At 50.2% G+C, this 12,354-nt stretch overlaps 2 protein-coding genes across 2 annotated transcripts; both read left to right on the top strand.

The window, feature by feature from the left end:
- Nucleotides 1-839: 839 nt before the first annotated feature.
- On the top strand, nt 840-9,388 carry LOC123365083. Its single transcript, XM_045007713.1, has 6 exons — nt 840-991; nt 4,214-4,262; nt 4,508-4,562; nt 5,391-5,492; nt 7,167-8,488; nt 9,366-9,388. Exons 1-6 carry the CDS (start codon nt 893-895, stop codon nt 9,386-9,388), a joined length of 1,650 nt encoding a protein of 549 aa, XP_044863648.1. The 5' UTR covers nt 840-892.
- Nucleotides 9,389-10,274: 886 nt separating this feature from the next.
- On the top strand, nt 10,275-11,307 carry LOC123365345. Its single transcript, XM_045008110.1, has 2 exons — nt 10,275-10,495; nt 10,633-11,307. The coding sequence occupies exons 1-2, from the start codon at nt 10,304-10,306 to the stop codon at nt 11,086-11,088; spliced, it is 648 nt and encodes a 215-aa protein (XP_044864045.1). The 5' UTR covers nt 10,275-10,303; the 3' UTR covers nt 11,089-11,307.
- The last annotated feature ends 1,047 nt before the right edge of the window (nt 11,308-12,354 follow it).

Genomic DNA, 12,354 nt, shown 5'->3' with positions numbered 1-12,354 from the left:
AACACGGCCACACTGGGTCAGACCAAAGGTCCATCTAGCCCAGTATCCGGTCTTCCGACAATGGCCAATGACAGGTGTTTCAGAGGGAATGAACAGACCTCTTTTTAAAGTGCTTTGAGAGCTACTGATTGAAGATGTTAATAAGAGGTAGGGCTCTTTATTAACTTATGATATAGGGTGCTTTTCTTAAAGCACCCACTGCTGGAGTCAAGTGATTTATTTGAGAATCTCTGCTCTTTATTGTATTTTATTTGTTAACCAATTTTATTCCTTCATGGTTGCAAAGAGAACCTGAAGAACGTGAATTGAGTGCACCCTAGCAGCTCAGACACCAGAAGGCAAATGAAGTGTTCCCCAGATGAATGTTTTTTGAAGATTTCATTATTTGGAAGCCAATCTCATGATTTAGTTGGGGCCCAGATCAAGGGTTTGGAATGCTTGGGCTGGTGATACCGTGAACGTTTTTGTGCCCTCGTAGCACTGGATAATCACTTCAGGGCTGCTTCTCACTTCAGGCTGGGAGATTCTGCCTCAGGGGTTTTAGGAGTTCCCACAAGTAGGGAAAAATGTCCTATGCCTAGGGGCTTGAGAGTCATAGAGCTCGGAAAAGACCCAGGGTTTTCCTGGGAAACCTGATGCCCTCTCTCCTGCCTTATTCTGAGCTCAGCAGCTCAGCCCCCTTGGGCGATTGCCACATCCTATCTCCTGATCTAAGTACAGCATTGACACCTCACAGGCTAGAGGGAGATTGCAGGAGAGCAGCCTCATTGTGACCTAGGGATGACATCAGCGCCTGCCTGATGCCAGAGCAGCAACCTGCCCTCAGGTGTAGCCTGGGTACTTGGTGCTGCTTTGAGTGTATCTGTGATTCTTAGTGCCTGAGCCCGGCGAAATGAGATCACTCCTCCTGTTTCTCAACTCTGCCTTCTGCCTAAGGATCCTGCTGCTCTTTCTTCTGTATTATGCTGTGATCAGGCTTGCCAGATCTGAGGTAAGTGAGGCTCCTTGAGAGATGGAAAGGCTGGATTGATGCCAGCTGAATGCAGGAACCAAACAGAAGTAGTTTTCAATCAGCAGGATCGGATCATCTCTACCCAAAAGTCCTCAAAGAGCTGGCTCAGGAGGTTATTGGCCCACGGACATTAATTTTTTAACCAATGTAGGATTCCTGAGGGAATTCCAGAAGGCTGGAAGTGTGCTAATGTTTTGTCAATATTCAAAAAGTTACGGGGGGTTGGCCTGGCTTCTTATAGGCCATTTAGCCTGAAATAATGGACAAACTGATATAGGATTCAATCAATAAAGAATTAAAGGACGGGAATATATTCAAAGCAGGTTAACAATGTTTTATGGAAAATGGGCCATGTCAAACATAGATGTGACAAACTTAGACTTTTGGAAGGTGCTGTGCTTCACACATTCCAAGGCAAGATGGGCCCATTGTGATCTTCTAGTCTGACCCTCCTGTCTAGCACAGGCCAAAGAACTTCCCCACAATCATGCCTAGTGCATACCTTGAATTAAAATGTCCAATCTTGATTTAAAAAATTGCCAGTGATGGAGAATCAGTCCACCATGACCTTGGTAAATTGTTCCACTGGTTAATTCCTCTCACTGTTAAAAATGGACGCTTTCTGTCTAGTCTGAATGTGTCTAGTTTCAACTTCCAGCCATTGGACCATGTGAGACCTTTCTCTACTAGATTGAAAAGCCCATTTGTAATTATTTCTTCCCCATGTAGGTGTTTATAGACCTTTCCTCAAATCACCCTTAACCTCTTTAAGCGACATTGACTGAGCTCCTAAACTCTATCAGTATAAGGCAGGTTTTCTCATCCTTTAAAGATTCTTATGGCTCTTCTCTGAACCCTCTGCAATTTATCAACATCCTTCCTGAATGTTAGACACCAGAACTGGACACAGGATAGCAGCAGTGGTTGCACCAGTGCCAAATACAGAGGTAAAATAACCTCTCTCCTCCAACTTGAGATTCCCCTGTTTAGGTATCCAAGAACTGCAGGACATTTGGATTAAAAATTAGCACTATACAATATCAATGGAGCACAGGTTAAAGGGATTGAGAACAGGCTAATGGCTAACTGATAGATCTCAAAAAGTAATTGTCAAAGGGCTCATCAAATGTGGGTGTTTCTAATGGGGCTCTGCAGGGATCAGTACTAGGTCTGATGCTACTCAATATTTTTCAATGACTTGGAAGTAAATACAAAATTGCTGCTGATAAAAATGTGCTGATGACACGAAGATTGGCAGAATGGCAAATAATGATCAGGACAGGGCAGTCAGACAAAGAGTTCTGGAGAGTTTGTTTGGCAAATGGGGCCCTTTCAAACAAAATGCATTTTCACACAGCCCAACACAGAGTTATACATCTGGGAACAAGGAGGGCCTATTCAGCTTTAGCTTTGTATCATCTGCAAATCTGGCCACTTCACTGTTTCCCCCCTTTTCTAGATCATTTATGAAGATGTTGAAGAACTCTGGTCCCAGTACAGATCCTTGGGGGACCTTGCTATTTATCTCTCTTCATAAACTAACCATTTATTCCTACCTTTGGTTTCCTATCTTTAAACCAGTTAGTGATCCAATTGAAGACCTTCCCTCTTATCCCATGACAACTTACTTTGCTTAAGAACCTTTGATGAGGGATCTTGTTAAAGGCTTTCTGAAAGTTCAGGTACACTCTATCCACCGGATCACCCTTGTCCACATGCTTCCTCACCCCTGTGACATTATGCCCCATATTCTTCATAGAGATATTGTTCTAGGGATATGGCATAACTAAGGTATGTTTTATGCAAGATGGGTCATGTGAGATATCCTTGGAAAGGTTCTGATTTACTGAATGGGATTATCCTATTTGGATGGATGTATCATTTCTGTATCTGAAGTTAGGAATATGGGCTCTGTATCAATTACAAAAGTGCTTGCACCAGGGGAATGCCCCCAAATAGTAGGCAATCAGCCTGGATGGGCCATTGGGAAGGACAATAGGACATGGAAGATGCTAATCTTCCTCCTTCCTGAGAAGTTTCCTGGGATGCTGCTTTGACACTGCAGGGTGATGTGATCATGTCACCTCATAGAATTATAGAATCCATAGAATCTCAGGGTTGGAAGGGACCTCAGGAGGTATCTAGTCCGAGCCCCTGCTCAAAGCAGGACCAAACCCAACTAAATGATCCCAGCCAGGGCTTTGTCAAGCCTGCCCTTAAAAACCGCTAAGGAAGGAGATTCCACCACCTGCCTAGGGAACCCATTCCAGTGCCTCACCACCCTCCTAGTGAAAAAGTTGCTCCTAATATCCAACCTAAACCTTCCCCACTGCAACTTGAGACCATTGCTCCTTCTTCTGTCCTCTGCTACCACTCAGAACAGTCTAGATCCATCCTCTTGGGAACCCCCTTTCAGGGACTTGAAAGCAGCTATCAAATCCCCCCTCATTCTTCTCTTCTGCAGACTAAACAATCCCAGTTCCCTCAGATGGACATCATTTTGGACTGGTGGTATATTTCCACTAGGGTGGAGGGGCGGGGGTGGTGGTCAAACTGGGAGACAAAGGATTCCTGTCATAGCCAAATCCTATTGAAGGCTTGGAAGTGAGTTAATCTAGGTTCTTCTCCACCACCTCCCTGCCCCATAAGGAAGCCTGCTGAAAACATCTGGAGAACTAAAGGAACTAAACTGTGGGGGAGGAGGGAAGGGGCCGAGCCCAGGCGAGAAAGATCTAGCCTGGGAAGGGAATACCTGGCTAGTTAAGCTGCAAGCAGTGCAGTTTACCTTCAAGAAACTTTGCATCTCTCAGGCAAGTGGACTGAGCTCATGCCAAACTGTTGTTGTTGTTTTTTGGTGTAAAACAGCTGCCGTTTAAGGATGATCTAGGGGTTATATCAGCACTTGTTTGGGAGGATTTGCATAAGCCATTCATGACTTCATCACTCAGGAGTAGCATGGCCATCCCAAATGGCTGCAGATAAAACCCCGATATTATGCATTCCCTAAATATGTATCCAGGAAACACTGTTGTCCAGATGTAGGAAAGCACAATGCCTACCCATGATGCCTCAGAGCGCAATATTCTCCCAGAAGGAAAAACTTCCCTCTGGCCCCACATGGCAATCACCTCTGGCTCATTGTTCTCCCAGGTTTATTGAGGAGTTCTCTTCTAACCTTGCTGCTTTCTCTGTGTGTGGCAGGCTTCTCCGAGGAAGAGGAGGCCCAGAAAGACAAAAAAGAAACCGAAAGGTAAGCAGCCCCTGACCCACAGCTGCGGTGGCAGACTCAGGCCCCATGCAAAGCAAAGAAATAGGGTCTGTTCCCCCACCTGCCTCCCCTCTTCCTGCGAAGGCACAGAAATGCCCGGAGTCGTGCAGAGGCACTGGCTGGGGCTCCGTTCACAGGCTGCCTCTGAAATCTGGGGGCAATAGGCTGCTAAGAAGCAGAGGGTGCCCAAGCAGCTCAATGTCTCCTTTATGTCTCACTTCTGGCAGCTTTTGGACGCTGTGAGGAAGAGGTGGAGGAGGCTGGTGCATCCCCAGAGACGTGGTAAGCAATGCCCCCCTCCATAAATCTGCAGTGGGTCAGTCCCCTCCTTTAGCGTCATGCAATTCATCCCCACCCAGGGGCAGTAGCCCGAGTAATCCCTCCCCTGCCCCGACCTATGTACCACGCAGGCAACTCTTCTCCTTTAGACTCCTGCAATTCATTCCCACCCTGCAGAAGTTGCCATCTCTAATCCACCCCCACGCCTCGTACAGTGGGTCATTCCCTTCTTCCAGCATCATACGGCTCCTTTAACCTGGGGCAGTGGGGGGGAGGGGTAGATTGTGTCGACTGGACTGAACCCTCCTCCCCTCCTAAGAGCGGGAGAAAATGTTTTCTGGGAGCAGCCCCGTGCACCCCGGGGAGGTGAGGTGGAGAGGTCAGGAGGAAGGCTGGCCTTTCTGGTACGGTGAGTAGGGGATCCAGCAGCACTTGGGTAATGGCCCCTCCTCCAGTCCCCCAGCATAGATTCCAAGGAGGATTTGAACCCTGGACCTTCAGCTCTGCAGCATAAAGCACCCCTTAGAGCTAAAGAAGTAGTTGCCTAGTTGGTAGCTAGAGTAGGCTGTTATCCTATCCGTTGATTAGCTTCTGTGGAAGGGACATGACACATGCGGCCAGCAGGATAGACACTCACCTCCACAGCACTAGACAGGATCACCTAACAATCCAGCTAACCCCAACCCAGAACATCCAAGGCCCGGGTATTGCAGGGGAGGAGGCTGCCTCAGTGGAGAATGGGACAGGGAGCCTTTCGGTGCCGCCCCTCTAGGTAAAAGAGGGCCTGAGGGCAGGGCCTGCACTCAGCTATCTGCTCTCTCTCTTCCACAGCTGCCCTGTGCACCTGGAGAAGCTCCCCTTGGCTCAGAGCCTCTGGCTTCTTGAGAGGAGGCAACAGGACGTGGCCAGACACCTGGATGCAGTTCTGTTACCGTAAGGCAACTGAGCCGGGGGGCACCAGACTGGGGGCTGGGTGGGAGGGGATAATGAATGTAGAGGGGAGGGAGCAGGGAAAACCAGACACGCCAGCATCCTAAAATAACAGGTGAGATACCAGTGAAAGTGAGGTGAGGGATTATCAGAAATTAAATGCAGAGACTACAAGTTGGGGTTGTGAGTAGGATCAAATCCTTCTGTACGGCAATATCTGCCAGCAGGCGACTGTCTCGAACCTGCCCGTGCTGTGTCTGAAAGAAAAAGCAATCCAATGACACGCTGTGAGGGGGTGTCCTCCCCACCTAGGACTGGAAGGGGCTCAGGTGGCCAGGCAGGCCCATGAACTCCACAGGGTGCACCTGGAGGAAGAGCCAGGGAGCAGGGAATTGATTCCAAGCAGGCTCAGCTGGGCAGGGCCTATCAAGCCAGGAAACTGGCAAGAGACAGGGGCTGCGGCTGGGAAAGGGCAGTTCCTCCCTGGGAGGAGGGGGGAGTGTTTGGAGCTGGTGCACCCAGAGCAAGGAGGGGAACCAGGAGTAGTAGGAAGCAGTCCAGGCTGGGAGAGGAAAGCCCAGAACTGCTGGGTTGAGGGTCCCTGGCCTGGAGCCCGGTGTGAAGTGTGGGCCCAGGTTTCCCTACCAGCCACCGAGGGCACGGCCCAGACCGGCGGGGCAGCGAATAGGAGGACTGTCTGGGTCACTGTGGGAGTGACAGGCAATTGAAGGACTGTACCCTGGAAGAGGGGGAAACGCTGAGTGGCCTAGCTAATAAGAGGACACTGCAGTTCCCGGAATGAGAGAGAGATGATGTGACCACATGCGACAATTGGAAGGGGCATTGGCCTCCAGAGCTAATCCCCAGAGTAGGCTCCAGACAAGCAGTGAGTGGGGCACCCTGTGATACACCCCAAACATGAGTCATCAGCTGGGTTCAAACCCAGGACTTTCAGGACCATAGCACAGTCCCCCACCACCGGAGAAACTCCATTAACTGGGAGCAATAGTAGGTTGTTAGCCTCTAGTGTATCAGCCATTAGAAGAGGACAGTTTTCCAGTGGGTTACAATGTAAGAACATAAGAACAGCCAGACTGGGTCAGACCAAAGGTTCATCTAGCCCAGTATCCTGTCTTCCAAAACTGGCCAATGCCAGTGCAGCAGAGGGAATGACCAGAAGAGGGAATCATCAAATGATCCCGTCCCCTGTCGCCCATTCCCAGCTTCAGACAAACAGAGACTAGGGACACCATCCCTGCCCATAGCTAATAGCCATTGATGAATTTATCTAGTTCCTTTTATAGTTTATAATCTTGGCCTTCACAACCTCCCTGGTGAGGGTTACACACACATGCTCACATCTTCCTCACCCAAAGCAATTGTTGTTAGCTAATCTTTCTGTTAAAATAGCACTGGGTCCCCAATCATGCTCAATGCCCCATTGTGCTAGGAGCTGCACATGTGCGTGTGACAAAGGAGTTATCGTTCTAGATAAAATGAGTGCCGGCTCCCCCTCTCAGTCCTTCGTTACCCAGTTGATGTCCTTGTGTCAGGCTGTGGTGTGCAATGCATGCCTAGGCACTGCCCCATTGCACTACTGTTGGAAGGCTGTGCCCAAGCCCTGCCTTTGCTCAGCAGGGCCATGTCCCATCTGTCCCTGTCTGCTCTCTCCCACAGGCCGAGTGTGTCGACATCTGCCACGAGCCAGTTCTCCTACTCCTCTAGGGAATCCACCACCTCTGCCCTCTGGAGTCAAAGCTCCTTTTCCCTGAGAGAAGCCTCCATCATTCAGTCGGAGCCCCTCTGCCACACAGGGGAGATCATGCCCTTCGCGAGCTGGGAAGGATCCACTCATCCCATCCAAGCCCAGCCTCTCTCCAGGCCTCCTGCCCACGGCAGACGAGACCGGGGAGAGCAGACCACGGGTCTGGACCAGACTTCAGTCCATGGCTCAGACTTCAACCTCCGGCAGAAGCATCTGCAGAGGCGACTGGGGGCTCCACAAACCCCCATCCCGGGGAAGCCATTGCTGGGTAAGCGGGACGCCAATCATCAATTGGAAGTAGACACAGATCCGCCCAAATGTGGATTTCCAGCAAAGGTCCCGGAGCCCCTCAGATCCAACACCAGCCCTCAGCGTGCACAGGAGATCCAGGAGCCATGTGTCTGCCCCTGGGGACCCCTTCCCCAAAAGGCCCATAGGATCATGGCATCCCCTGATGCCATCCTGGCCAGGCTTGTGCCCACGGCGGGGGTCAAGCTGCAGGATCACGTGGCTCAGAAATGCTGGCAGATCCAAACGAAGGCCTTTCCTAAGATGGTGCGCGAGTCGCACAGGGATGCTCCCCTCCGGAGAGAGACTGCCCTGCCTGGGCCACTCCACCCCCCTAGGGAGCCAGGCAAGCACAGGATAGTGGCCTTCCCAACGATGGGACAACAGCCTGCCCACCCCCTCGAACTCCACATAAGGCATCAGCATCTGGTCATGCAGAGGGGGCTGCTCACCCTGGACCCAGAGCCCCTGACAAAGCTGCCTCACACCGTCCCAGCCAGGGGAGCCCGTGTGGAGTTCAGTGAGATGGAGACCGATTTCCTGCAGACGGGGAGGCGAAGCACAAGCTCCTCTTCTTCCACACGTCCTCCAACGCCAGTGGAAGATACCACCATGGAGACAGGCAGGAATGATGGTGCAGCAGGAAAGCAGACTAACCCACAGCGCTGCACTCTGCCAGCAGGGGTGGGTCTGACATCCTCACCTCCAGGAACCACAGTAGCAGAGAAGACACTCGCAGCGACACTCCAAATTTATAGGAGCGAGTTGAGAAAGCCCCTTACCTGTGTGAGCGGCACCAAAGGGACTGAAGAGAAGCTGGAGCTGCACATGGAGAGGAAGGTTCTCTTGGGAGAAGGCTCCTGCCTGCAGCCAGGGGCACAAGCAGGTGAGCGCAGGGCAGATCTTCCCAGGACCCAATGCCACCAGGTAGCCCCAGAGGCACCAGGCTCTGAGCAGCTAACAAGATCCACCCTTGACTCTCTCATTGCTGGGCAGGCTGCACACGACCTGCAGATCAAGCACCTGACGGAAATGTTGAGCAGCTCCCGCCCCTTGGTGGGCCAGGTCTCAGTTTGCCAGCAGTACCGCAAGGCATATCCAGGAAAGAGGAAGGGTGAGAAAACTCCAAAGGAGACGTCTGCTGATCTGCATGGTGTTCGAGACATCATGCATTCACATGGGTTCAATGGAACTGTGAATTCAAAGCTCTCCAGGGACCAGCCACCAATCAGAGTTTGCGAGAAGTGTGGTAAGCATCGACGGAAGAGACCAGCTGGCTCGGCAGGTGCTGACTTGCCGGGAAGATCCCATGGAATTCCACAGCGATGGACTCCAGGAGACTCTTCAGCATCATCCAACCACAATAAGATGCCAGTGCTGTGGCTCCTTCCAGTAGACAAGAGCAAGAGGCGGGATGGAAAGGGGAAAAGGGCTCCCCGCAAGCAACCAAAGATGGTGTCCGTTGCAACGAGTACAACAGGGCTTTCGCAAGCTGGGGAGAAAGCAAGTGAGAGTCCTGACGGTTCTCCCTCAAAGTCACCAAAGGCCTCCAGAGCTAGGACAACATCCCCTTCAAGGAGCAAAGTTCTCCAAAAGATGTTAATGTGCCTGAAGCAAACCTTCAGCAAGCTGCAACACAAAGTGAAGTCCCCAATGTCCAAGGACCCTCGTTCCAGAACACCTGACACTAAATTTACAAAGCCACCCTTTTGGAAGGCAAGGGCCTCCAAGGGTGTCCGGTTTCCATACTACTGAATCCCACCCTGCCAGCATGCCCACTAACAGCAGGGGCCCACAAATTCCAACCTCTCCCTATCATCCAGTGGGCCCGGTAAGCATGGGCTAAAGTGGCTGAGAAGAATGGCTTGTTGTCCTGGGACACAGAGACTGATGTATAAGTGACTCTCCTTGGGGTATGACATTTAAACCAAGATTCCAAGATGAAGGGGGGCCTGGGAGCTTTGATGAGACTGAGGGTGTGGCTAGCTCACTGGATTTATTACTTTCCTTCATGCGGTTCAAGAATCAATCCTTCCTTCAAGAAGAGCTGATACTAAATTTACAAAGCCACCCTTTTGGAAGGCAAGGGCCTCTAAGTGTGTCCAGTAGTACTATTAGGGCCGTACCGTCAATCAAACTCAAACCGGCCCTTTGACCCCTAATACCTCGCCCCTTGACCCCTTAAACCCCGCCCACCTATCACCAGAAGTCCCACCCACAGGGTATTACTTCCAGGGTCAAGGAGGACACATGACCGGAAGCAAAGTATGTCATGTGACCCCTCTAAGAACTCCTTCCACTGCCCTCTACCAATCAGGAGAGGTTTCGCCCTCATAGGCCGACCCGGAGAGGGGATTTGACCAATCAGGGGTGTTCCAGGGTGGGGTGATCCATCCAGATGTGGTTCGTGTGACCCCTCTAAGAACTCCTCCCACTGCACTCTACCAATTGCGATGGGTTTCGGCCGCATAGGACCACTCTGAGAGCAGATTTGACCAATCGGTGGTGTTCCGGGACGGGGTGACCTGTCCAGATGAGGGTCGTGTGACCCTTCTAAGAACTCCTCCCAGCGCCCTCTGCCAATCAGAGCGCAACACTATCACCCCATAAGTCCCAGCACCAGGGCAGAAGAGGCCATCTTTTACCAAGGACGCGTGCTTTAGAAATCGTGGAAGCATGGACTCCTTCACCACCCCTGGTGAGAACTTCAGATTTTGTGTTAGCACCGAGGGCCTTTGGACTTGTGTGGAGAAAGCGCTACATGAGCGACAGTTCCCACGAGGGCCCTTTGACTCAGCCCTTGATGGATACGCTGGAACCCAAAACCCAAACTCTCGTGAGGCACACCGATGAGTGTGATGGCCTCTCATTGTCAGCCCCCCTAGAGGTGGAAGGTGAACGCAGCTCAGGGGAGTCATCGGAGGACAAGGTGAACGGAAAAGACATTGCTCAGGTAAATGAATGATTAAGAAGTGACTGTTGATGATGGGGTGTAATGGGGTTAGGAACCGGGGGGTGGGGTGGGTTGTGTATATTTAAAAACAAGGAGTGGGAGCTTACACTGTTTCTTTTCTGAAAATCTCTCCACAGCTTGACGATGCCTTTCTAGAGGACCCAGAGGCCCTGGACAGCATTGCATCAAGCAGCGAAGATGAACCGGGCTCTCCTTGTTTTTGCTCAATGCCGGTACAAATTGTTGAAGAGGACTCCAAGGATGACGGCTATGAGGAGTTTAGGCGGCTTGGCATGGAACTAACTGAGCCAATGCCACGTCGTGAGCGTAAAAAAGTCATGCGGACTATTGTACGTGTTGCTGTTTATGCTGTCCTTCATCAGTGCCTTAGGGAAAAGCTTTTTGAAGATTGTGAGGGCTGTGTCATAGATGCGCCAGCACAACAGCACCATGACTGTGTGACTTGGACTTCAGTAGATCTAAACTTCAAGCTCCGGCGCCTGTGTGCTGAGTTCTGTTTGGAAAGCTTATTAAACACTGTTCTTGCCATAGGTTATGCTACGCAATGTCTGTGCCTACCCAAGAACATTTAGCGTAAGGGGTGACCTTGATAAATGCTGTGCAATTTAGTGCAGACCCTGGCCGTGTTTTAAAGAAAATGACCAAACCGGAAGATGCCTGTGTCACATTCTTGACTTGAACTGGGACCGTATAGAATATGATTGCAACCAAGGTCCTGTAGTGGCACCAAATCTTTTGTAAAGGGGGTCATATAAGGGGTCTAAGACCAGGTTATGGGTTGCTGGTTATGATTATGCTGTCTGTATGAATGTGTCATTTTGTAGTTGAAGTTATGAATATTGGCTTTATCATGTCTGTATCTCAAACTTATGCTATGCTTCTGGGTGACATCCCAGACGAGTTGGTGTTAGCTCTGCCTAGCCTGCTTGATGGCCCATTAAGGACCATCAGCTACACAATTGATCCATTGAGAGAAGGCAGATGCACCTTGTAAGTCAGCAAAGTATGCAGGAACTTGCCCATGTGACTCCAGACTCCATTTTGCTTGTAATTTTCCACAGTAAGGACAAAGAGGTGTTCTTACACCTGGAAAAGACTATAAAAGGCTGATGCCTCATCTCCAGCTTGTCTTCAATCCTGCTTCTTACCTCTGAAGGGACTTTACTAGAATCTGAAGCTCTGAACAAAGAACTGATGACCCGTCCCAGCTGGGGATGGACTCCAGAGACTTAATTTAATCCTGGAGTTTATTCTATCACTGCTACAAGCCTGAACCAAAAACTTTGCCATTATTGTATGTAATTGATTCCGTTTAACCAATTCTAGCTCTCATCTGTATCTTTTTCCTTTTATGATTTTATAGATGTATAGATTCATAGATTCTAGGATTGGAAGGGACCTCGAGAGGTCATCGAGTCCAGTCCCCTGCCCTCATGGCAGGACCAAATACTGTCTAGACCAGCCTTGATAGACATTTATCTAACCTGCTCTTAAATATCTCCAGAGATGGAGATTCCACAACCTCCCTCGGCAATCTATTCCAGTGTTTAACCACCCTGACAGTTAGGAACTTTTTCCTAATGTCCAGTCTAAACCTCCCTTGCTGCCGTTCATGCTCATTGCTTCTTGTTCTATCCTTAGAGGTGAAGATGAACAAGTTTTCTCCCTCCTCCTTATGACACCCTTTTCGATACCTGAAAACTGCTATCATGTCCCCTCTCGGTCTTCTCTTTTCCAAACTAAACAAACCCAGTTCTTTCAGCCTTCCTTCATAGGTCATGTTCTCAAGACCGTTAATCATTCTTGTTGCTCTTCTTTGGACCCTCTCCAATTTCTCC

The sequence above is a fragment of the Mauremys mutica genome, chromosome 2, assembly GCF_020497125.1.
Source record: "Mauremys mutica isolate MM-2020 ecotype Southern chromosome 2, ASM2049712v1, whole genome shotgun sequence".
Taxonomy (NCBI): domain Eukaryota; kingdom Metazoa; phylum Chordata; order Testudines; family Geoemydidae; genus Mauremys; species Mauremys mutica.
Note: the sequence above shows the minus strand (reverse complement) of the source record. Positions and strands in the feature narration are given on the sequence as shown.